General features: G+C 40.9%; 2 protein-coding genes across 4 annotated transcripts in view; both read left to right on the top strand.

Annotated features, from left to right (window-relative positions):
- LOC112266895 (ras GTPase-activating protein 2) overlaps nucleotides 1-14,611 on the top strand; it is a 42,437-nt gene extending 27,826 nt beyond the window's left edge. Inside the window, exons 17-24 of one of the 2 annotated variants that reach the window (XM_024444802.2) lie at nucleotides 162-239; nucleotides 405-478; nucleotides 5,863-5,966; nucleotides 10,340-10,422; nucleotides 10,802-11,010; nucleotides 12,412-12,515; nucleotides 12,897-13,074; nucleotides 13,221-14,611. In XM_024444802.2, coding sequence (XP_024300570.1) covers nucleotides 162-239; nucleotides 405-478; nucleotides 5,863-5,966; nucleotides 10,340-10,422; nucleotides 10,802-11,010; nucleotides 12,412-12,515; nucleotides 12,897-13,074; nucleotides 13,221-13,251 — 861 coding nt within the window. In that variant the 3' untranslated portion in view covers nucleotides 13,252-14,611. Of the gene's footprint in view, nucleotides 1-161; nucleotides 240-404; nucleotides 479-5,862; nucleotides 5,967-6,353; nucleotides 10,423-10,801; nucleotides 11,011-12,411; nucleotides 12,516-12,896; nucleotides 13,075-13,220 lie in introns of those variants that run through there. The other variant, XM_024444803.2, reaches the window with a different exon arrangement.
- Nucleotides 14,612-19,226: 4,615 nt separating this feature from the next.
- LOC112266900 (vitamin K-dependent protein S) overlaps nucleotides 19,227-26,946 on the top strand; it is a 17,561-nt gene continuing 9,841 nt past the window's right edge. The window contains exons 1-3 of one of the 2 annotated variants that reach the window (XM_042297253.1): nucleotides 19,227-19,476; nucleotides 20,141-20,256; nucleotides 21,373-21,562. In XM_042297253.1, coding sequence (XP_042153187.1) covers nucleotides 19,396-19,476; nucleotides 20,141-20,256; nucleotides 21,373-21,562 — 387 coding nt within the window. In that variant the 5' untranslated portion in view covers nucleotides 19,227-19,395. The remainder of the gene's footprint in view (nucleotides 19,477-20,140; nucleotides 20,257-21,372; nucleotides 21,563-26,946) is intronic. The other variant, XM_024444811.2, reaches the window with a different exon arrangement.

The raw sequence follows: 26,946 nt of genomic DNA, 5'->3' as shown, positions 1-26,946 counted from the left end.
ATCCAATTAGTTTTCCATGTTGATTCAACATCATCATATAGATTTTGGGGTGTTGAAATGATGTGGAAACAACGTTGATTTAACCAGTTTTTGCCCCGTGGGTTGTCTGTAGGTCTGCTCTGAGCAAAAGTAACACTTTTTGTCTGTGTTTTTGTCTTTAGTCTAGTTTTAAAGAATCCTACATGTACGATTTCTTCAAATCATTCCAAGAAGACAAATGTATTGGAAAAGTAAAAAAGGTGAGTTTTTGGTTGTGAACCTTCCTATTACATTATATTTTGTAGATTTAGATTTTGTAGACCACGTGTCAAAACTTTTACCAACCACATGTTAGTAAATCAGTTTTCCATGTTAGTTTTTTTTTTGCATGGTGTTCCCCTCTAACATTGTGTGTTTGTTTGTAGTTCCTAGACGAGATCTCCTCTAACATCAGTAAGGAGTCCAGCGGGGTGGAGGATTCTGTGGTTCTCAAAGAGGGGTGAGTGGCTCACAATCCAGCTGACACTAAGACCACACTCGACGAGCTGTATAAGGCCATACGCAAGCAAGAAAATGTTCATCCAGAAGTGGCGCTCCTAGTGGCCGGGGACTTTAATGCAGGCAAATTTAGATCAGTTTTTACCTAATTTCTACCAGCATGTCACATGTGCAACCAGAGGAAGAAAAAGAACAACTCTAGACCACCTTTACTCCACACACAGAGACGTGTACAAAGCTCTCCCTCGCCCTCCAGTTGGCAAATCTGACCATAATTCTGTCCTCCTGCTAAAGTTTTTGCTTGTAAGAAGGAATCAGGAAGTACCAGTGACTCGGTCAATACGGGCGTTGTCAGATGACGTGGATGCTACGCTACAGGACTGTTTTGCTAGCACAGACTGGATGTTCTGGGTTTCATCCAATGACATTGAGGAGTATACCACCTCAGTCACCGGCTTCATCAATAAGTGCATCGACGACGTCGCCCCCACAGCGATCGTACGTACATATCCCAACCAGAAGCTGTGGATTACAGGCAACATCCGAACCGAGCTAAAGGCTAGAGCTGCCGCTTTCAAGGAGTGGAACACTAATCTGGACGCTTATAAGAAATTCCGCACTGCTCTCAAACAGCCAAAGCATTAATAGAGGAGTAAGATTGAATCCTACTACACCGGCTCTGACACTTGTCTGATGTGGCAGGGCTTGCAAACCATTAGACTAAAAAAGGGAAACCCAGCCGCGAGCTCCCCAGTGGCACGAGCCTACCAGACGAGCTAAATGCATTTTTTATGCTTCGAGGCAAGCAACACTGAAACATGCATGAGAGCACCAGCTGTTCCGGGCGACTGTGTGATCACGCTCTCCGTAGCAGATATGAGCAAGACTTTTTAAACAGGTCAACATTCACAAGGCCGTGGGGCCAGACGGATTACCAGAACGTGCACTCGGAGCATGCGTGGACCAACTGGCAAGGGTCTACACTAGAGGTTGACCGATTTAATTAGGGCCGATTTCAAGTTTTCATAACAATCGGAAATCTGTAATTTTGGATGCCGATTTTTGCAAATGTTTTATTTTATTATATATATAATAATTTTTGTACAACTTTATTTAACGAGGCAAGTCAGGTAAGAACACATTCTTATTTTCAATGACGGCCTAGGAATGGTGGGTTAACGGCCTTGTTCAGGGGCAGAATGACAGATTTTTACCATGTCAGCTCAGGGATTCAATCTTGCAACCTCAGTACTTGGCTCAGTACTTCCGGCGCCGACAGAGATGGCCGCCTCGCTTCGCATTCCTAGGAAACTATGCAGTTTTTTTACATGTTATTTCTTACATTGGTACTCCAGGTCATCTTAGGTTTCATTACATACAGTCGAGACGAACTACTGAATATAAGAGCAGCGTCAACTCACCATCAGTACGACCAAGAATATGACTTTCGCGAAGCGGATCCTGTGTTCTGCCTTTCACCCAGGACAACAGAATGGATCCCAGCCAGCGACCCAAAAAAACGACTTCGTAAAAGGGGGAAACGGAGCGGTCTTCTGGTCAGACTCCGGAGACGGGCACATCGTGCACCACTCCCTAGCATTCTTCTCGCCAATGTCCAGTCTCTTGACAACAAGGTTGATGAAATCCGAGCAAGGGTAGCATTCCAGAGGGACATCAGAGACTGTAACGTTCTTTGCTTCACGGAAACATGGCTCACTAGAGAGACGCTATCGGAGTCGGTGCAGCCAACTGGTTTCTCCACACATCGCGCAGACAGAAACAAACATCTTTCTGGTAAGAAGAGGGGCGGGGGCGCATGCTTCATGGTTAACGTGACGTGGTGTGATCATAACAACATACAGGTACTCAAGTCCTTCTGTTCACCTGATTTAGAATTCCTCACAATCAAATGTCGACCGCATTATCTACCAAGGGAATTCTCTTTGATTATAATCACAGCCGTATATATTCCCCCCCCAAGCAGACACATCGATGGCTCTGAACTAACTTTATTTGACTCTTTGCAAACTGGAATCCATTTATCCGGAGGCTGCATTCATTGTAGCTGGGGATTTTAACAAGGCTAATCTGAAAACAAGACTCCCTAAATTTTATCAGCATATCGATTGCGCAACCAGGGCTGGAAAAACCTTGGATCACTGCTATTCTAACTTCCGCGATGCGCATATAAGGCCCTGCCCCGCCCTCCTTTCGGAAAAGCTGACCACGACTCCATTTTGTTGATCCCTGCCTACAGACAGAAACTAAAACAAGAAGCTCCCGCGCTGAGGTCTGTTCAACGCTGGTCCGACCAAGCTGACTCCACACTCCAAGACTGCTTCCATCACGTGGACTGGGATATGTTTTGTATTGCGTCAGACAACAACATTGACGAATACGCTGATTCGGTGAGCGAGTTCATTAGAACGTGCGTTGAAGATGTCATTCCCATAGCAACAATTAAAACATTCCCAAACCAGAAACCGTGGATTGATGGCAGCATTCGCGTGAAACAATACAGTGCCACTGACATGGCCCGCAACTAAAACATGCGGACTCTCCTTCACTGCAGCCGACGTGAGGAAAACATTTAAACGTGTCAACCCTCGCAAGGCTGCAGGCCCAGATGGCATCCCCAGCCGCACCCTCAGAGCATGCGCAGACCAGCTGGCTGGTGTGTTTACGGACATATTCAATCAATCCCTATCCCAGTCTGTTGTTCCCACATGCTTCAAGAGGGCCACCATTGTTCCTGTTCCCAAGAAAGCTAAGGTAACTGAGCTAAACGACTACCGCCCCGTAGCACTCACTTCCATCATCATGAAGTGCTTTGAGAGACTAGTCAAGGACCATATCACCTCCACCCTACCTGACACCCTAGACCCACTCCAATTTGCTTACCGCCCAAATAGGTCCACAGACGATGCAATCTCAACCACACTGCACACTGCCCTAATCCATCTGGACAAGAGGAATACCTACGTGAGAATACTGTTCATCGACTACAGCTTGGCATTTAACACCATAGTGCCCTCCAAGCTCGTCATCAAGCTCGAGACCCTGGGTCTCGACCCCGCCCTGTGCAACTGGGTACTGGACTTCCTGACGGGCCGCCCCCAGGTGGTGAGGGTAGGCAACAACATTTCCACCCCGCTGATCCTCAACACTGGGGCACCAAGCATGTTTATGACTTCAAGCCTATCAACTCCCGAGATTAGGCTAGTGTAACCGATGTGAAATGGCTAGCTAGTTAGCGGGGTGCACGCTAATAGCGTTTCAAACGTCACTCGCTCTGAGACTTGGAGTAGTTGTTTCCCTTGCTCTGCATGGGTAACGCTGCTTCGAGGGTGGCTGTTGTCGATGTGTTCCTGGTTCGAGCCTAGGTAGTGGCGAGGAGAGGGATGGAAGTTATACTGTTACACTGGCAATACTAAAGTGCCTATAAGAACATCCAATAGTCAAAGGTATATGAAATACAAATTGTATAGAGAGAAATAGTCCTGTAATAACTACAACCTAAAACTTCTTACCTGGGAATATTGAAGACTCATGTTAAAAGGAACCACCAGCTTTCTTATGTTCTGAGCAAGGAACTTAAACGTTAGCTTTCTTACATGGCACATATTGCACTTTTACTTTCTTCGCCAACACTTGTTTTTGCATTATTTAAAACAAATTGAACATGTTTCATTATTTATTTGAGGCTAAATTGATTTATTGATGCATTATGTTAAGGTAAAATAAGTGTTCATTCAGTATTGTTGTAATTGTCATTATTACAAATAAAAAAATCTGTAAAAATCGGCCGATTTTTTTTTAATCGGTATCGGCTTTTTTGGTCCTCAAATAATCGGTATCGGTGTTGAAAAATCCTAATCGGTCGACCTCTAGTCTACACTGACATTTTCAACCTCTCTTTGACCGAGTCTGTAATATCTACATGTTTCAAGCAGACTACCATAGTCCCTATGCCTAAGGCCCTGTAACCTGCCTAAATGACTACCGCCCGTAGCACTCATGGCAATAGTCATGGCTCAAGTCAACACCATCATCCCGGAAACTCTAGACCCACTCTAATTCGCATACTGCCCCAACAGATCCACAGATGACACAATCTCAATTGTACTCTACACTGTCCTTTCCCACCTGGACAAAAGGAACACCTATGTGAGAATGCTGTTCATTGACTACAGCTCAGCATTCAACACCATAGTACCCACGAAGCTCATCATTAAGCTAAGGACCCTGGGACTAAACACCTCCCTCTGTAACTGGATCCTGGACTTCCTGGCGGGCATCACCCAGGTGGTAAGGGTAGGCAACAACATCTGCCATGCTGATCCTCAACACAGGGGCCCCTCAGGGGTGCGTGCTTAATCCCCTCCTGTACTCCCTGTTCACCCACAACAGCGTGGCCAGGCATGACTCCAACACCATCATTACGTTTGATGACACAACAGTGGTAGGCCTGATCACCGACAACAATGAGACAGCCTATAGGGAGGTCAGAGACCTGGCAGTGTGGTGCTAGGACAACAACCTCTCACTCGATGTGAGCAAGACATAGGAGATGATCGTGGACTACGGGAAAAGGAGGGCCGAACACGCCCCCCATTCACATCGACGGGGCTGAAGTGGAGTGGGTCGAGAATTTGAAGTTCTTAGTTTGTTGGGGATGTGGACAACAATAATGTGTTTGGACCATGAAGACAGTTGTGAAGAGGGCACGACAACACCTTTTCCCCCTCAGGAGACTGAAAAGATTTGGCATGGGTCCCCAGATCCTCAAGGTTCTACAGCTGCACCATCGAGAGCATCCTGACCAGCTGCATCACCGCCTGGTATGGCAACTACTCTGCATTCGACTGTAAAGCGCTACAGAGGGTAGTGCGTACAGCCCAGGACCTATATACTAGGCGGTGTCATAGGAAGCCCCCCTTGTTTTTACACTGCTGCTACCTTGACTAACCTGTACCCCTTCTCATAGACTCGGTACCGTTACCCCCTGTATATAGCCTCATTGTTATTTGTGTTACTTTTGTAACTATTTTCTTAACTGCATTGTTGGTTAATGGCTTGTAAGCATTTCATGGTAAGGTTGTATTCGGCTCATGTGACAAATACAATTTGGGTTTTGGCTAGTGGGGTAAAGATTTTGTGCCTGTTTCCTGGACTGAAAGTGCTTTTTAGTCCAGTACTAAATCTTTAATGTAAAAAGTTAGGTGACTTGAGTTTGAGCTGACCAGAGGGGTTTGTCACTAAGAGGGATCATTGACTTTGATATATATTTCTGGTTCATAAAGAAATCTACACATAAAAATGGGTTGTTGGCTGTAAAGTTATACTTACTGTGTCAATGTCAAGTCTATATTTATTTTACTACAGGGAGGTACAGAAGCGGGCCCAGGGAAGGAAACGTATCGGCAAGAACTTTAAGAAGAGGTGGCTTAGAGTGACCAACAGGGAGCTCTCCTACCACAAGCACAGAGGTGAGACATGCGCGCGCGCACACACACACACACACACACAGATTCACAACCACACACGCCACCACCACAGAGTCCCCCATAGGGGGCAGTGTTGGACCAGATCCCTCCATGGGCCAGGTTTTTTATTTTATTTCACCTTTATTTAACCAGGTAGGCTAGTTGAGAACAAGTTCTCATTTGCAACTGCGACCTGACCAAGATAAAGCATAGCAGTGTGAACAGACAACACAGAGTTACACATGGAGTAAACAATTAGCAAGTCAATAACACAGGTTGGCCAGTTGTTTTGAAATTGTGGATTTTCTAGACATGCAACACTGTTTGGAACAAGGCTCTTAGCTTTTATCTCCCAGGGGAGATGGTGAATATATGGAGCTCTATCCACAGGTATCTATCCACGGGCCACTGGTCTCCCACAGAGAGGGGGAGGAATGCAGGAAGTAAGCTCTGTTCATTATAATGAGAGCCAGCCAGAGAGTGGCAGAAGAGGAGGGAGAGTAAGAACCCTGGTCATTATAGTGGAGCCTACCTGGCGGGTGTCCTGTACTCTACTCAGCTCACCTCAGTGGAGCACAGCCACACACACACACACACGCTAGGCTCCTGGTTTCTCTGCCAGGCTCCTGTAATTCTTGAAGAGAGGGTGGCTATGAGACGCTGGGGGCTGCTGCCATAGCAGTATCGCGCATACACCAGACCTGCCAAACTGCTCGCACTTTGTGTACCATGCACGAAATTTGAGGTCAAAGTATGCTGGTATGAAAAACAACCCTACAATTACACAAAAAATAGGCTTCTAGTTGGCACATTTTGTGGTTTTTGGCTCGACTGTCAGAAGTTGAAGCTGAGCAAATCCGAGGACTTCATCTCTAGGTCTCTGCTTTGTCCCCAATGACGACAAGGCATGTTGAAATCAAGCCTAGTAATCAGACCTAACCTGATGGCCGGAGATCTGCAATAAGCTCATATAGGCCTAATTCATTTGTTTCATATTCCAAGTCTTCTGATCTGCTTAGACTTTGTCAGACCTCTCCGATCTCTAAGTCCTATGAAAGCCAATAGCAGCCAGACGCTTCCAGCCATATTGTACATGGTGTGATAGCCTGGACGTTGCATAAACGAGCCGAAGGTCTTGTGTAACACTGTGTTTTTGTTTTTCCCTCCACTCTAATTATTGTTGAAATGTCAAGTAATCTTTTTCAATCAATTACGTAAATTGTTTGGAACAGGCCCCAGCCAAATCCTACCTTCCGTTAATTTACTGCTGCTCCCAGGTCCATGGCACACTCCACCAAGAATGTTCCCTCAGCACTCTTCTCAACAATTACCAAGGCTCATTTCCTCATCCACTCTGTGTCAGTTTTGGTGCGTGTCAGGGGGCTAGGGAGGTATGTGTAAGGTAATATTCATCATATGTACCAGTCAAGTTTGGACACACCTACTCATTCAAGGGTTTTTCTTTATTTGGACTATTTTCTACATTTTAGAATAATAGTGAATACATCAAAACTATGAAATAACACATGGAATCATGTAGTAAACAAAAAAGTTAAACAAATCAAAATATATTTGAGATTCTTCAAATAGAGACTGTTGACCAATAGCATTACTGTTCAGTTAACTTCCAATCACATCATCAGACCTAAATGATGTTACCACAACAGCACCTACTGCTTCACAGGGGTGTGATAGAATGGTTGCCTGGCTACCCAGACTCCTTGCTTTGGCCAAATGCTACGCCACACCCACGGATGTTAGTTTTTTTTCTCCACAATGAATCTGGATCTGAGTATGTCTCTAACCCTTCACTGACTGCGGACACATTTGGTCTGTCTGATTGGTCCAGAAACCATTGGGTTGAGCCAGAACACATGTGGGTAAAGCAGAGGTTTGATAATTCTTCATTGACTTTGGTACTCTGATTTGGTCATACACGATCCAATTGCTTATTACTTTTTGTACCATGCCCCTCATTCCCCTAGTCAACACAAATTACTTCAATGACAGAATTTAGTGTGAGTATGCAGGCTAACAGAATGGAGGATGTGGAGAGCAACACAGAGGAGGCTGTTGAGTGTTGATAAAAGTGAGGTTGAGGGTTGGGCCTGCCTACACGTGCGTATCTGCTTGCAGCTGTATGTGTGTGAGTTATCGTTAGTTTGTGTGTGTATCTTTGAAAGTTTGTTTCATGTAAATCCTGGCCTCGACTCAGGGCAACGGGCCCTACAGCTCCAGCCTTCTCCTAGTCCTTCTCAAGTCTTTGGAGCAAAGTAAACTCACATGAACTCTTTGAAGAAAGAATCCAGTCTAGATCCATTGGCCTCCGGAGGGTCCCCCCCCCCCTTTACCGCCATGTCAACGGTCAATCTTGACACATTTCATTATCCATTTATTTTGTTTTTGTTGGAATGTGGAAAACCTGCTGTCAGCGTATGCATCAATATTGAATTCCATAGGGAGTTAGCTTGGTTTAACTCCATTATTTTATTGACCGAGGATGCACTTCAGAACATGGTTTGAAAAGAAATGTGGGGCCTGCAAACAGCTGCAATTTAAACAATATTTATTTGATAATCATCAGAAAATACATGTTTGGTGAAGGATCCAACTTCCTGATGTTAATTCATCAAGTTTTGGTATTGGGTGTGTAGGTTTGGGAGATTGTAGGTTGTATTCTATACTCTCACAACATTTGCTCATTCCTCCATGTTGTTACCCATGCACCTTCATTTATGTGTGTTCATCTGTGTGTGTTTTTTGTGTGTGTTGGAGTGGTCTCTGGAGCTGTGCCCTGCCACCGCAATGCTGGCTCTGTTACAGCAGAACAGGCAGACAGATGGGGCCTCTAGATTGGTGTCACTCTAAATTGACAGTGACAACTGGGTTTGGGCAGTGCAGCTGAAGCACCATGGGCTCTGGTGGTGCTGTTTTCGGGGTTAGTAATAGTCTGTGCTAAAAAAGTTTGAAAGGCATTTGGGAGGTTTTGAACTAAGTCTCATGTTGCTGTGAGTGTGTGCTGTCTCATAACTTTAAAAAAAATAATTATATGGGTTTCAATTTGTAATGGAAGGGAGAAGGACATTTGGGACGCAACCTAGTTGTGTTGCCCTCGGCTGAAGTGTGTCTGGGTTCACTTTCAGACTAGTTTGTGTGCATGATTAAATTCTTTCATATTGGCAGGAGATTTCAGTAAAATTGTGAAGAGAACCATGGATCAGAATGTTCAGATGTGCATCTGATTGCCTAGACATAATGCTACTGGCAACAATGCAGCACATTGAACATCACATTGTAATAAAGTGCATTTCTAATTGGGATTTAGATCATTAATTGAGTCTAGCTCTGCTCTAGATTTGGGACTCCTGTTGGATATTGGAACGACTCAAAGAGAGGAACAACATAAATAATGTACCAGAATGCAGTAACGTAGTGAAGATCTGTGTTTACAACTTCAGTGATTTGTAGCCTGCTGTCCGGAGATGAACTGAAGTGTGTGTGTGTGTGTGTGTGTGTGTGTGTGTGTGTGTGTGTGTGTGTGTGTGTGTGTGTGTGTGTGTGTGTGTGTGTGTGTGTGTGTGTGTGTGTGTGTGTGTGTGTGTGTGTGAGCACTGAACTGGAAGGCAGGAGATATGCAGAGCACCTGATGGTGCTGGAGGTATGCGTGGCGGGGTCGGGGGTCCGTCGGACTGGCAATGCAGAGGAAGGTGGCAGGCAGAGAAAAGCACTCCCTCTTAAATGAGAGATTGATATGGCAAAATTCATCACACACACCCAATGCACCTTTATTCACATATGTAAGGGAGAGTGAAAGAAAAGGGGGGGGGGGTGGTTGTATGTGCAGATAAGTATCATCAGTGGATCAGACACTTCACTCTATCAGCTAGATGAAGGGAAGGAGTGTGAGCTGATAGGTGGAGACTGAAGAGATACCAATAGCAGGAGCTGATACTGAGACTGCTTTTATAACTGTGCATGATTTGTGTGTTTTGGCCCGGGCTTTTGTCAGACACAGTCCTGGAAATGGTCTATCGACTGTAAAAAGAATGTTCTCGATTTGTATTTTTGTTGGACGAGTATGTGAAAAGTGTAATGCTGCACGTCTTCTAGTAGTAAGGGTCACATGGTGTAAGAACTCAATGTTCCTCCTAGTGATGTAGCTTGACCAAGACGACATGGGTGGTTTCCAGATTATTCTTTAACAGTTGAAGAATATTACCATATAATTTATCCAGAGACGGGATTATTTCTGTTGTTGAGACTATCTACTATCCTTGTTACTTGTTACAGTAGCCTGTTTTTATATAAGGGTAAGAGAGCCCAATGTAGACATTTTGTGTGTGTGCATATATTTACGTTTCTTTTTGTTTTCCAAGGGAAAGAAGCACTCTGCATTATGCCTGTGAAGAATATCCAGGCTGTGGAGAAACTGGACGAAAGTGCCTTTAACCGCAAAAATGTAAGCAGGACTTGGGACCCCCTCAGCCTGTCTCATGACTGTCTATTGTGGTCTGTTTAGAGCCAGGAGTTTTCCCTGGCCACCTACCTGACCAGTAAAGCACAGTTATACTATAAGCTAATGCGAAGGCTCAGAGGTTTTCCTGGTCAGGTCAACAGATCAGGAAACTCCTGTGGTCCTATGTAAGTTGTGAGGGAAGTTCTTTGAGTTTACGCATTGAATTTGAACAGATACACATGTGGCCTATGAGTGTCTGTTACTAAATAAAATAACATCTTAATTGTGTGCAAAGGGCAATTAATTTTACACCATATTCACAGCCTGTCAGATTGTATGTAATGTGTGTTATAGACAGCTCCTCTTTCCTCTCCCTTTTTAGATGTTCCAGGTGCTCCACAGTGAGAAGCCGCTGTATGTGCAGGCGGGGAACTGCGTGGAGGCCAGTGAGTGGGTGGAGGTGCTGAGCCAAGTGAGCCGCTGTAACCCGGACCGCCTGGGCACCTTCCACCCCTCGGCCTACTTGGCCGGAGCCTGGCTCTGCTGCAGGAGCCTGAGCGACAGTCAGCCGGGCTGCAAACCCTGCACACCGTGAGTACTCAACTCTGAATCTCAAACCAACCTCTAGTCCCTAGATCTGGGCGCCCCAATAGCTCTTCTCCAATAACATTTTATTACATGTTGTATAATCACCAGGAAATGACCTCATTGATTTTAATTGAGGAAATCTGTTCCCAAGTATCACCATGCATAAATAGAGAGGCATACAGTGAGCTCCAAAAGTATTGGGACAGTGACATGTTTTGGCTCTGTACTCCAGCACTTTGGATTTGAAATTATACAATAACTATGAGGTTAAAGTGCAGACTGTCGGATTTAATTTGAGGATATTTGTCACGATCATCGTATTGAGGCGACCAAAGCGCAGCGTGATGTGAATACATCTTTTTAATGAAAGACGAAAAACACGAAGTACACTAAACAAACAAAATAACAAGACGACCGTGACCGCTATCAAAACTGAGTGCAAACATGCAACATCACAGACAATAACCCACGAAATACCCAAAGATGATGGCTGCCTAAATATGGTTCCCAATCAGAGACAACGATAAACAGCTGCCTCTAATTGAGAACCAATCTAGGAAACCATGGACATGCATAAATGCCTAGATGGTAAACAACCCCATAAACCTATAAAACCCCTAGACAGTACAAAAACACATACATCACCCATGTCACACCCTGACCTAACCAAAATATATAAAGAGAACAAAGAATACTCAGGTCAGGGTGTGACAGTATTACAGCACTTTGTGTACAAAGTCTCCCAATTTTACAGGACCAAAAGTATTGGGACAAATTCACTTATGTGTAGTAAAAGGTTTACGTATTTGGTCCCATATTCATAGCATGCAATGACTACATTAAGTTTGACTGTACAGCATTTGCTGTTTTGTTTTGGTTGTGTTGCAGATTATTTTGTGCCCAATAGAAATTAATGGTAAATAATGTATTGTCATTTTGGAGTCACTTTTCTTATAAATAAAATGGAATATGTTTCTAAAAACTAAGATAATCCGGAGTGAATTATGAATAATATTATTTGTGTATTATTTTTAAAAAGTCAAATTTACTCCTGGGCTACAGCACCCAAAGACCAATTTATAGAACTTAGTAAGAGTTGAGCATAGAACTATGAACCATCTAAAAGGTGCCATCTTGCACTCTAATCGACCAGGTGGCATTTTCGCCATATTTCTTGTACTGGTGCTAATCCTTCCCTCTCAGATCAACACAAGTTCCTAGGAGATAGCAGCTGCTTCAACAAAGAAATTGACCATACCGTAATCACTGCCTACTTGTATCAGACACCAGAGTCTTATATCAGTCTTATTTAGTAGGGAGCACTATAGCGTTATTGGACAATTCCCGGTTTTCTGTTTCTTTCTAATTGGTGCTTAATAAAGATGACCCTGTCTCCCCTCCCAGTACCTTGCTGGCTAACCTACAGCTGGATATCGACTGTGACCGTGAGACGGAGAGAATCTTCTCCCTCTTCACCTCCAGCTACTCCAAACTACAGAAGATGGAAGGCAAGAGGGATTCTACCTGTCAATCGCCCAACTTTCACACTAATTAATATAAAAAGTATTCTTATCACAGTAGATTGTTTGTTTCTATAGTGGCTTATTGCATGAGGCATTTTCTCTGCATCTATGTGTGCTTGTGCAGCATGCATGAGACTTTGATACTTGATTCACACCTGAACTGTACGCTGCTGGCTTGGATATTTTCTTTTCACATTGTCCTTTCCAGCTCGGTTCCAGCAACTATTGTGTATGACTAACGAGGCCAGCCCAGTACAGCTCTGATTGGCTTGGCTCTGTTGGCCCTTTTTTAGTGTGAATCTGGCAACAGTAGCTTGCTGTGATAGCCTGTGATGATGACCTTATGTAATTGTCTCCTGTGGTCAGATGCGTGTGCCAGCATCGCTGTGTACCAGGGTCCTCTGAGGGAGCAGGACGACTACTCCCTGTTCACCATCCAGGACTCCAAGGAGACATTCCACACAGTGCGGCAGATCTCACACATCCTGAAGGAGCTGCAGAGAGAGCACGACACCCGCAGCGGCACCGCGCAGTACGGCAGCCAGTAAGTATACACATGCCTATACACACACATGCCTATGTCTATACTCACACACACTTGTACACATACATGGATATGTCTATACTTACTTACTTACACACACACACACGAATAGACAGCCACGTAAATATTTCTCTTTGTCTTTCTAGAGAGAATCCGATAGTTGGGAAGACATCCTAACGAGTCTAGGTGGGTCTGTCTGGCCTGAGACAGTCATTCCAGCAAATGGCAGTATGCCACCTGCCTCAGTTCTACACTGGAGCCCCAGAGTGACACAGTCGGGATTGGCACTGAGAACGATGCCCGAGGACCAAGAACCCACACCCCCAAGGTCGCGCTCTGCCCCCGCTTCCCCCTCCACCACGTGTGACTGGACGGACGGTCCAATAGCGAAGTGTCACCTGAACCTGGTCAGAAGCTCTCATTGGTTCAGAAGAGGAGAACCTTGGTTGAGTTTTATTCTCTAGCTCTTCCCGTCTGTCTCCATCCTTTTCTCTTTCTCACACACCACTGTTCTAATCAGAGGAATATGTGCTTGCTCTCGTCTTCTACTTGATTTGCACAAAGACCATACAACATCATTAGTTGGGGTGTGTTTGTGTGTGTGAATAGGCTGCTAAAATACTCCATTTTATTCACTCAAATGTTTTCAATCTCGATCGTCAACAATCAAGATGATGCTCTCACAATCTCTTGGGGCTTCACTGTTTGACGTCCGTTTACGACTAAACCGCAAGCTGACTTTGTTTCTCATTTTCTATCAAAGGGTCCACTTAACTGTACTCTCTTCTTCCTCCTCTATCCACCTCTGTGCTTTGAACAAATGTAGGTGTTTCAGAGTACAGTTAAGTGGATGAAACCGATCTGCCTTACTTTTCTTAATGGATGTATGTGTAACAATCTCTCGCATCCTCGAGTTAGGGACTAATGCCGAAGCACTTTACATATTTGGAATATTCCAGATGGCATCATTTTAGATACGTGGTATCAGTATACCCCCCATATCGATCAGTTCAATGATCTCGAGTACCTTCTCCTTTCCATTCCTGTACAATAACATTTATAGCCTGTAGATTTTAATAGCTAATTTTCTTACACCAAAGACGACAATATCGTAAGGTCGACTTGGAAAAAAAGGGTATAAATGTATTTTGAATAGACTTTTTTTAAATGGAGAGAAATACAGTATATATTTCGTTCATGTACATTTTGGTAACTGCATTGTTCCTCTTTAACGATTTAGACGATTTGATTGAGTAACGTTCTAATGTTCTCTGGAAATGCAGAGGGACCGTGGTCGGTAGTCTAGAAATGTCTGTCAACCATGTAGTGATGTCACTGCAAATCAATCACAACAAGCTAGACTATCCCCCTTCACTTGCCAATCTAGCCCCTTAGATCCTCATCACTGGCCCACATGAACTGGTAGTCAAATGTGATTGGAGAGATCTACAATCAGGCAAACACACATATATTAGTTAGACCCCATTCATTGTTTTGTGTGTTTTAGACTGAGGACAATTGCTGTGTTCATAGCCAAGTGGGAAGGTGGTAATTTCCTGTTTTGAAGTCGTAAATACCGGTTGGATGCATTCACGTGCTTTGAACTAGTTGAGAAACGCTGATTGGCTAATGTGCAACAAGTTGCGTCAACTTTAAAATAAAAGTACAGCTGTCATGCTTGTAAACAAATGATAGTGTTCAAAAAAAATACACATTGATTTATTTTTATAAATAATGTTTTATTACATTTAACTGCCAAAAACGCTGTTATCAAGGTAATTTCCTTAGTAGGTGACAGAGGTCAGCATGTGGGAGAAGTCTGAGCTCAGGGATGATAGATGAGCTTCCCAATAGTATACTGAACAAAAACATAAATGCAACACTTTCAAAGATTCTACTGAGTTACAGTTCATATGAGGAAATCAGTCAATTGAAATAAATTCATTAGGCCCTAATCTATGGATTTCACATGACTGGGAATACAGATATGCATCTGTTGATCAAAGATACCTTAAAAAAAAAACTTGTGTGTTGATCAGAACCAATCAGTGTCTGGTGTGACCAACATTTGCCTTGTGCAGTGCGACACATCTCCTTCGCATAGTTGTTCAGGCTGTTGATTGTAGCCTGTGGAACCATAACCCCACTGCCACCATGTGTCACACGTTGACATCAGTAAACCGCTCACTCACACAATGCCATACACACTGTCTGTCGTCTGCCCGGTACAGTTAAACCGGGATTCATCCATGAAGAGCACACTTCTCCAGTGTGCCAGTGGCCATCGAAGGTAAGCATTTGCCCACTGAAGTCTGTTACGACGCCGTACTCCAGTCAGGTCAAGACCCTGGTGAGGATGACGAGCACGCAGATGAGCTTCCTTGAGATGGTTTCTGACAGTTTGTGCAGAAAGGATTTGATTGTGCAAACCGAGTTTCATCAGCTGTCTGTGTGGCTCGTCTCAGACCATCCCAAAGGTGAAAAAGACTGATGTGGAGGTCCTGGGCTGGCGTGTTTACACGTGGTCTGAGGTTATGAGGCCGGTTGGACTTACTGCCAAATTCTCTAAAACAACATTTTGGTAGAGAAATTAACATTAAATGATCTAGCAACAGCTCTGGTGGACATTCCTGCAGTCAGCATGCCAACTGCACACTCCATGGCATTGTGTTGTGTGACAAAACTGCCAATTTTAGAGCGGCCTTTTATTGTCCCCGGCACAAGGTGCACCTGTGTAATGATCATGCTGTTTTAAACAGCTTCTTGATATGCCACACATGTCAGGTGGATGGATTATCTTGGCAAAGGAGAAATGCCCACTAACAGGAATGTAAACACATTCGTGTGTAGAAAATTTGAGAAAAATAAGCTTTTTGTGTATATGAGAAATATCTGGGATATTTTATTTCAGCACATGAAATATGGGACCAACACATTACATGTTGTGTTTATTTTTTTCAGTGTGAATACAAGTTGGAGTTTTTTTTCAAGTGGATTTTCTTCCCAGCCGTATATGTGGTAAATGTCAGTTTTTATCAGTGAGGTTGAATTTGGTAATGAACTTTTTATCAGTCAACCCGTATGAACGACAGTTATGAACGCAGCATTGGTCCACATAGTCGCTCCGTTCTTTATATTTTTATCAGTCAACCCGTATGAACGACAGTTATGAACGCAGCATTGGTCCACAAACGCACCGTTCTTTATATTTGTATCTGTTAACTCGTAGGAACAACCGTTTGTTAAAACAGATGCCTAGAAACTTGAGCTTGGATCAACAACAAGAAGGGAACACAGTTAGTACAGGGTTAACCATGTTTCGTATATATTTTTGTTTGGCTTATGGAAATATTTCCTGTCAGAAGTTGTCTTTGGTCCGTCGTACATTTCTATCATGCATGTCCTGTATATTTAACAGTATATTTTTTTTAGAGTAACTTTTGTATGTATGTTTTTTAACATGGCAAAAAAAATCTGTGTTGGTGCGTTACGGTACCTTGTTCTTTTGTCTTCAGTGGTACTAGGAAGCTTGCTGCTTTTCTTCATGTCACAGAGTCTAATGTATGGTAGCGTGCTGCGGAGTCTGTCTATAGCTTATGCAACGTTACGGAGTTTAACTTTGTCTGGAACACCAGGGTCATGTTCATTAGAGCATGCATTGGAAACTTTTTGCAACGGGGAAAAAAGGAGCCTCTACCTGTTTACAGTCAGTTTTCTTGTGTTTGGTGCCTAATGAACGTGACCCAGGTTAGGTCCCACCTGACTTTGTTTGTCAGTGGTTTTCCTAAAGGCTCTCAGGCCTCATGGTTCTTGTCCTTTGTCATTCTAATGCGTAGGGAAAGATGTCATCATGAGTTGGTTCATTGGTTTTCTTTCACTAATCTCAAAACGTTTTTCAATCATGAGGGAATTTTCAATCACTGCATCTTCTCTTCACCTCACCTCTGACAGTCAGATGTTTTATCATAATGTGTCTTTAACTTTGTCAGAACCTTTTTTTCAGACCCGTGAATCCAAACGTGCAGTGGCCTTACTAACCCACCCACACCCAAAGAACTTTGGGTGACAATTGTACAATGTACATGTTGGCTTGGTCAAATGGGAATGGTACTGTACATTCTAGGGGTTTTGTTGCTTTGATCACAGTATAGGTACAAGTGACAATGTTACCAGTCAACAGGGCCCTGTCATTTTTAAAGTTGGATAATTGAACATAACATGGGAAGTCAAGAGTTATGGTTAGCAGTCGATCCCTCGACAGGCCTTCATGTGAACAGTATCTGTGAAGTCATCGCCATGACATCATCAGCAACCTTTCAAATGTTAAAATCAATCACTGCAAAGAGAATCGGTTGTTTTCATATTTCAAACCCGTAAACGTATCATTGCCTACAGGACTGGAGTTGTTGTTGCTTTTGTTATTTAAACATTTTTGGATTATTTTTCACAACCAGAAATCTCTTGTCTTTTATTTGAAATAATTTACAATAAAAATGTTGCCAACCCTTTCACTTCAGGTGTGTGGTCTTTACTAAATGTCAGCTCTAGGGAAGGTGGAGGAGAGTAGAAACATTAGCCTTGTCCCAGATCTCTTTGTGCCGCCTTACCATTTCCTATGGTAATTGGAGTTGGTAAGATGGCACAAAAAGATCTGGAACCAAGCTATAAAGACATTGAGGGAGTACACAAGAAGGGGCTATATTATTTAGCAGGTTGCTGTTTAATGGGATGACTATTGTCCTGGAGGCAGAACTGAGCAATTTCTGCTAGATGGGCCAGCTGCAAAGTCAAAATATTCTATATTGTCAAAATTCATGAAAACGAAAATGAGCTTTTTGGTTGTAGTTTAAGGTTTGGGTTCAGATTGTATGTCTTTGTGACTGTGACAGCTACTGACCACTGCAGAGCTGCCTGCAGAACAAGATTCATAATGAAAAATCCTAACCCGCTATCCTTTTCATTAGATTGTTTGAAAGCTGGGGAGTCACCCAGCCAACTCTGAGATGTATAAACAGTTTTATTCAGTTTGGGAAAGTGTTTTACTATTGGCAGCACTTCACATGGAACAACTAATCAGCCACAAACCAATAAAACTATTTTTTACTTCCCAGTAATTGCCTCTGATGCCACTTCAGTGGAATCTTCTCAATACAAAGGACTTGAACATCTGTGGCATCTTGGATTTAAGTCTCTTCCCCTAGAATTTCTTTGCATAAACCAGTGCCCAAATGTTTGGGCTTAGGGGGGGAGGGGAACAAAAACAATCCTCTCACAAGCCAAATCTAATTTAGTCCGGGGCCATGTTTGGCCCGCAGAGGACTGCACCTGTGCACAACATTATATGTTATTGTTTAGCCCTGCTACCATGTTCGAGCACCAGCTGCATTCTCCTGAAGGCACATATTGGACTCGTACTTTTTGGTCATGGACGTTATCAAAAGTTAATCTTAATACATTCATCATTGTAAAGACCAAATACCATTCTCTTTCATCAGACCATTTCTCTTTACACAATGTTGTGATTGAAATTAAGTCGTCATTTAACTCAGAACATTTGCTGGCTAAGATTCTTCATTTGTTTTGTCTCTATCGTCTGACATTGCTTTGATGTGCTACTTCGATGTCGCACCTAGCGTGAGACTTCTCAATTTCCATCTGCAGTTCACACAGTCTACCCTGCTCCTGCAGATTGATACCAGTCTTTCTTTTCAAATGAAAGGAAGCATGTAATATCAAAAACATGTCAAACAAATCTCTTTAAGATGCCACAGCATGGCTTAAGATGGATTTGGAAGTTACTTGAATTTATACTACGCCATCTTTTTTTCTGTCAACCAAACAAATGTGTTAAATAGACCATTGCTTTAAACAAAAAAATGGAACCTGCCAAGAGCAATGACTTTAGTATGTGACTATGTTCCCACTCTGTGTTTGGACCAAATAATGACATAATATGATCTCTGTGTTTTGGACACTATCTGAAACCCACAAACAATTACCTCCTTGACCCAGACAGTGACCTCTCCATCATGGTTTATTTTGTTGTCTCGTCTCCATTCTTATCTGCTGTTGTGTCTGCTACGGCCAGGTTTGTGAAACTCTGGGGAATGAGACCGATTTCTTAAGACTTCTCAGACTCCATGTAGCTCTTGCTTCATCAGCTGATGCTCCAGCCCAGTACAAAGCCTAGAGGGCCAGACGAGGGACAAGGACCAAAGAATCGGACCTGACAAGTATAGAACATAAACCCCATAAGGAACGTCTGGTTAAGAGAAGCAAGCACCCCAAAGGACCGTGACAAGAAGTAGACCTTAGTAGATCATGTTTGCATTGAAGAGGTTTGTGGTGGCTCTGCTGACCCTAGGGATTTGGGTTCATCCAACGCTTGAACGGACACTGGAGGTAAGAGGCGACACAAAGTATTTTACTATACGGTTCTACTCTCTAACACACAGGTTTGGGGAGTAACTGATTGCATATAATCTGATTACAAAACAGAATCAGTTACGTTACCAGAAAAAAATATTTTAATCAGATTACAGATCCTTTTGAAAAACTAGACGATTACTTAGATTACTTCTAAAAAAATAAATACATGACACTTTTCTGTTTTCTCAATGACATTCAATTGAGCATTGAAAAAATGAGCAAGTTTTTAACTTTGTTCTATCTGAGCGAGTGCGATCACATCAGAGACCACTAGGATGACACCAAATGCATTTGATGGATCTTTTTTTGTCTTCTAGTGCCTCTTAAGGGAAAAGTAATACAAAAGTAACACGTAACTGAGTTTGGGTAATACAAATATTTGGTTACTGATTTTGGACAGGTAACTAGTAAGCATAACAAATTACATTTTAGAAAGTAACCTACCCAACCCCACTAACACAGTTACTGTGTGCATGCACTGTGCATGCACAGGTTTTTCCTCCATATTCTAATTAGTGTAGCAATTGTTAGAAATTGTTTGTTTATTTAAATGTCTCTTGTTGGTTTAGCTAGCTTTCCTATCATCACAATGTTTTGCCTACGTGAATTGTATTTTTGTGTTGTTTCAACCCCATAGCCATCACCAGAATGCAACTCTTTTGTCGAGTCCAGGTCCTCACATCTCCTGTACACTGGGAACAGCTCTGTGGGGAATGTCCCCATTCTGGAGTACAAGGTCACAGAGTTGACCAGGTAGGCTATAGAGATCATGACACCACTGAGCACTCCCCTTTCAGAACATTTAACCAGCCGGGGCACATCCGGCTGAACCACACTGACTGAACCAGGTCTCACCTAGTCTCTCATTTACATACACTGAGTGTACAAAACATTAAGAATGCCTTCCTAATATTGAGTTGCTCCCCTCTTTGCAATCAGAACAGCCTCAATTCGTCGGGGCATGGACTCTAAAAGGTGTCAAGCGTCCCACAGGGATAGTTGCCCATTGTTGACGCCAATGCTTCCCACAGTTGTGGCAAGTTGGTTGGATGTCCTTTGGTGGTGGACCATTCCTGATACACACAGGAAACTGTTGAGTGTGAAAAACCCAGCAGCGTTGCAGTTCTTGACACAAACCGGTGCGCCTGGCACCTACTACCATACCCTGTTCAAACAAACTTCCATTTTTGTCTTGCCAATCCATGTCTCAATTGTCTGAAGGGTTAAAAATCCTTTAACCTGTCTCCTCCCCTTCATCTACAATGATTGAAGTGACATGAATAAGGGATCATAGCTTTCACCTGGATTCACCTGGTCAGTCTGTCATGGAAAGAGCAGGGTTTTTTTAGGGGGTAGCTTTAATACTGCAGATTGTAGCATTTCCAATCCCCCATATATTTTTTGGTGTGGGTGTGTATCTTATTTAAATATTACTTTCCTTTATTATTTTCCCCTAACCCTACCACCCCTCCCTTAATTGGAGTAAACTAATGGACAACAACACTTAGGCTTCTACTTCCAGCTTATACATACTATATACATTTTATGGATACAGTGTATTTTTTACGATAGTTCTCTTTTTGTTTGTTTTTAATCCCATCCTTCAGCTACCATCAACCCCTCTCATCTATCTCTGAAGACCATCCAGTTTGATTTCTATTTACCATATTTTTAACTGTGCTGTTTCACAAAAGTTCTGAACCTATATACATTTTACATGAGTTATCTTGTTATGAATCCCATTCTTCAGCTCCACTCAAGCCCTCCCAGATAAATGTTTTGTACACTCAGTGTATGCTCAATAAGATGTAACGCTGTTCTGATGATCAGTGTGTTTTGACATTTCTGTCTCTTTCTGTCCATCGGTAGCTTTGACTCTGAGTTTGAGCTGCGTACTCTGGACCCTGAGGGGGTGATATTCTTTGGGGACATCGGCGGGCAGCAGAACTACTTCCTGCTTGCTGTGATCCAAGGGAACCTGAGCATCCAGACGAGCCGTGGGGATGGACAGGTCCTCGTCACCTCCGGGCCCAAGATCAGTGACGGGGAGTGGAAGAAGGTGAAGTCCTGAACCGTATCCTCTAAAGTACTTTGTGACAGTAGACTATACTATACAGTGCCTTGCAAAAGTATTCATCCCTCTTGGGTGTTTTTCCTATTTTGTTGCTTTACAACCTGTATTTTAATTATTAATTTTTTGGGATTTCATGTAATGGACATACACAAAATAGTCCAAACTGGTGGAGTGAAATTTAAAAAATAACTTGTTAAAAAAAAAAAAAAAACACTGAAAAGTGGTGTGTGCATATGTATTCACCCCCTTTGCTACGAAGCACCTAAATATGATCTGTCACATGATCTCAGTGTGTGTGTGTGTGTGTGTGTGTGTGTGTATACACATATACAGTGCCTTGCGAAAATATTCGCCCCCCTTGAACTTTGCGACCTTTTGCCACATTTCAGGCTTCAAACATAAAGATATAAAACTGTATTTTTTTGTGAAGAATCAACAACAAGTGGGACACAATCATGAAGTGGAACGACATTTATTGGATATTTCAAACTTTTTTAACAAATCAAAAACTGAAAAATTGGGCGTGCAAAATTATTCAGCCCCTTTACTTTCAGTGCAGCAAACTCTCTCCAGAAGTTCAGTGAGGATCTCTGAATGATCCAATGTTGACCTAAATGACTAATGATGATAAATACAATCCACCTGTGTGTAATCAAGTCTCCGTATAAATGCACCTGCACTGTGATAGTCTCAGAGGTCTCAAATATCCAATAAATGTCGTTCCACTTCATGATTGTGTCCCACTTGTTGTTGATTCTTCACAAAAAAATAAAGTTTTATATCTTTATGTTTGAAGCCTGAAATGTGGCAAAAGGTCGCAAAGTTCAAGGGGGCCGAATACTTTCGCAAGGCACTGTAAATACAGTGGGGCAAAAAAGTATTTAGTCAGCCACCAATTGTGCAAGTTCTCCCACTTAAAAAGATGAGAGGCCTGTAATTGTCTTCATAGGTACACTTCAACTATGACAGACAAAATGAGAAAAAAAATCCAGAAAATCACATTGTAGGATTTTTTATTAATTTATTTGCAAATTATGGTGGAAAATAAGTATTTGGTCACCTACAAACAAGCAAGATTTCTGGCTCTCACAGACCTGTAACTTCTTCTTTAAGAGGCTCCTCTGTCCTCCACTCGTTACCTGTATTAATGGCACCTGTTTGAACTTGTTATCAGTATAAAAATGTGTGTATATATATATGTGTATATACATGTGTGTATATATGTGTGTGTAAATATGTGTGTATATATATGTGTGTATACATGTGTGTATATACATGTGTATATACATGTGTGTATACATGTGTATATATATGTGTGTATATACATGTGTATATACATGTGTGTATACATGTGTATATATATGTGTGTATATACATGTGTATATACATGTGTATATACATGTGTATATACATGTGTATATACATGTGTATATACATGTGTATATACATGTGTATATACACGTGTGTATACATGTGTGTGTATATACATGTGTATATACACGTGTGTATACATGTGTGTGTATACACGTGTGTATACATGTGTGTGTATACACGTGTATATACACGTGTGTATACATGTGTGTGTATACATGTGTGTATACATGTGTATATACATGTGCATATACATGTGTGTATGTGCATATACATGTGTGTATGTGCATATACATGTGTGTATATACATGTGTGTGTGTGTATACGTGTATATACGTGTATATACGTGTATATACGTGTATATGCGTGTATATACATGTCTGTATATATGTGTATATATGTGTATATACATGTGTGTATATACATGTATATACATGTCTGTATATATGTGTATATACATGTGTGTATATACATGTGTGTATATACATGTGTGTGTATATACATGTGTGTATATACATGTGTGTGTATATATGTGTATATACGTGTATATACGTGTATATACGTGTATATACGTGTGTATACGTGTGTATACGTGTGTATACGTGTGTATACGTGTGTATACGTGTGTATACGTGTGTATACGTGTGTATACGTGTGTATACGTGTGTATACGTGTGTATACGTGTGTATACGTGTGTATACGTGTGTATACGTGTGTATACGTGTATATACGTGTGTATACGTGTGTATACGTGTATACGTGTGTATACGTGTGTATACATGTATACGTGTGTATACGTGTGTATACGTGTGTATACGTGTGTATACATGTGTATATACACGTGTGTGTGTGTGTGTATATATGTGTATATACACGTGTGTGTGTATATATGTGTATATACACGTGTGTGTGTGTGTGTATATACATGTGTGTGTGTGTATATATGTGTATATACATGTGTGTGTATATATGTGTATATATGTGTATACGTGTGTGTATACGTGTGTATACATGTGTATATATGTTTATATACACGTGTGTGTGTATATACATGTGTGTGTGTATATATGTGTATATACATGTGTGTGTGTGTGTATATATGTGTATATACATGTGTGTGTGTGTATATATGTGTATATACATGTGTGTGTGTGTATATGTGTATATACATGTGTATATATGTGTATATACATGTGTGTGTGTGTGTGTATATATGTGTATATACATGTGTGTGTGTGTATATATGTGTATATACATGTGTGTGTGTGTGTGTATATATGTGTATATACATGTGTGTGTGTGTATATATGTGTATATACATGTGTGTGTATATATGTGTATATACATGTGTGTGTATATATGTGTATATGCATGTGTGTGTGTATATATGTGTATATGCATGTGTGTGTATATATGTGTATATACATGTGTGTGTGTATATATGTGTATATGCATGTGTGTGTATATATGTGTATATACATGTGTGTGTGTATATATGTGTATATACATGTGTGTGTGTGTGTGTATATACATGTGTGTGTGTGTGTGTGTATATACATGTGTGTGTGTGTGTGTGTATATATGTGTATATACATGTGTGTGTGTCTATATATGTGTATATACATGTGTGTGTATATATGTGTATATACATGTGTGTGTATATATGTGTATATACATGTGTGTGTATATATGTGTATATGCATGTGTGTGTGTATATATGTGTATATGCATGTGTGTGTATATATGTGTATATACATGTGTGTGTGTATATATGTGTATATGCATGTGTGTGTATATATGTGTATATACATGTGTGTGTATATATGTGTATATACATGTGTGTGTGTGTATATATGTGTATATGCATGTGTGTGTATATATGTGTATATACATGTGTGTATATATGTGTATATACATGTGTGTGTGTGTGTATATATGTGTATATGCATGTGTGTGTATATATGTGTATATACATGTGTGTGTGTGTGTATATATGTGTATATACATGTGTGTGTATATACATGTGTGTGTGTATATATGTGTATATACATGTGTGTATATACATGTGTGTTTATATATGTGTATATACGTGTGTGTGTATATACGTGTGTGTATATATGTGTGTATACGTGTATATATGTGTGTATACGTGTATATATGTGTGTATACGTGTATATATGTGTGTATACGTGTATATATGTGTATATACGTGTATATATGTGTATATACGTGTATATATGTGTATATACGTGTATATATGTGTATATACGTGTATATATGTGTATATACGTGTATATATGTGTATATACGTGTATATATGTGTATATACGTGTATATGTGTATATACGTGTATATGTGTATATACGTGTATATATGTGTATATACGTGTATATATGTGTATATACGTGTATATATGTGTATATACGTGTATATATGTGTATATACGTGTATAAATGTGTATATATGTGTGTGTATATACATGTGTGTGTATATACATGTGTGTGTATATACATGTGTGTGTATATACATGTGTGTGTATATACATGTGTGTGTATATACATGTGTGTGTGTGTATATATGTGTATATACATGTGTGTGTGTATATATATACATGTGTGTGTGTATATATGTGTATATATGTGTATATACGTGTGTATACGTGTGTATACGTGTGTATACATGTGTATACATGTGTATACATGTGTATACATGTGTGTATACATGTGTATACATGTGTGTATACATGTGTATACATGTGTGTATACATGTGTGTGTGTGTGTATATATGTGTATATACATGTGTGTGTATATATGTGTATATACATGTGTGTGTATATATGTGTATATACATGTATGTGTATATACATGTGTGTGTATATATGTGTATATACATGTGTGTGTATATATGTGTATATACATGTGTGTGTATATATGTGTATATACATGTATGTGTATATACATGTGTGTGTATATATGTGTATATACATGTGTGTGTATATATGTGTATATACATGTGTGTGTATATATGTGTATATACATGTGTGTGTATATATGTGTATATACATGTGTGTGTATATATGTGTATATACATGTGTGTGTATATATGTGTATATATATGTGTGTGTATATGTGTATATACATGTGTGTGTATATACGTGTGTATATACATGTGTGTGTATATACGTGTGTGTATATATGTGTATATACGTGTGTATATGTGTGTATATACATGTGTATATACGTGTGTGTAGTATATACGTGTGTGTATATACGTGTGTGTATATACGTGTGTGTGTATATACGTGTGTGTATATACGTGTGTGTGTATATACGTGTGTGTATATACGTGTGTGTATATACATGTGTGTATATACGTGTGTGTACATACGTGTGTGTACATACATGTGTGTGTATATACATGTGTATATATGTGTGTATGTATATATACGTGTGTATATGTATACATGTATATATATGTGAATATGTGTATATATACGTGTGTATATGTATATATACGTGTGTATATATATACGTGTGTATATGTATATATACGTGTGTATATGTGTGTATATGTATATATACGTGTGTATATGTGTGTGTATATGTATATATACTTGTGTATATATGTGTGTATATATGTGTGTATATATGTGTGTATATATGTGTGTATATACGTGTGTATATACGTGTGTATATACGTGTGTATATACATGTGTATATACGTGTGTGTATATACGTGTGTGTGTATATACGTGTGTGTATATACGTGTGTGTATATACAAGTGTGTATATACGTGTGTGTATATACGTGTGTGTATATACGTGTGTGTATATACGTGTGTGTATATACGTGTGTGTACATACGTGTGTGTACATACGTGTGTGTACATACGTGTGTGTGTATATACATGTGTATATATGTGTGTATGTATATATACGTGTGTATATACGTATGTATATGTGTGTATATGTATATATACTTGTGTATATGTGTGTA

Source organism: Oncorhynchus tshawytscha, linkage group LG14 (assembly GCF_018296145.1).
Source record: "Oncorhynchus tshawytscha isolate Ot180627B linkage group LG14, Otsh_v2.0, whole genome shotgun sequence".
Lineage (NCBI taxonomy): Eukaryota > Metazoa > Chordata > Actinopteri > Salmoniformes > Salmonidae > Oncorhynchus > Oncorhynchus tshawytscha.
This window is presented reverse-complemented; position numbering and strand designations above follow the sequence as displayed.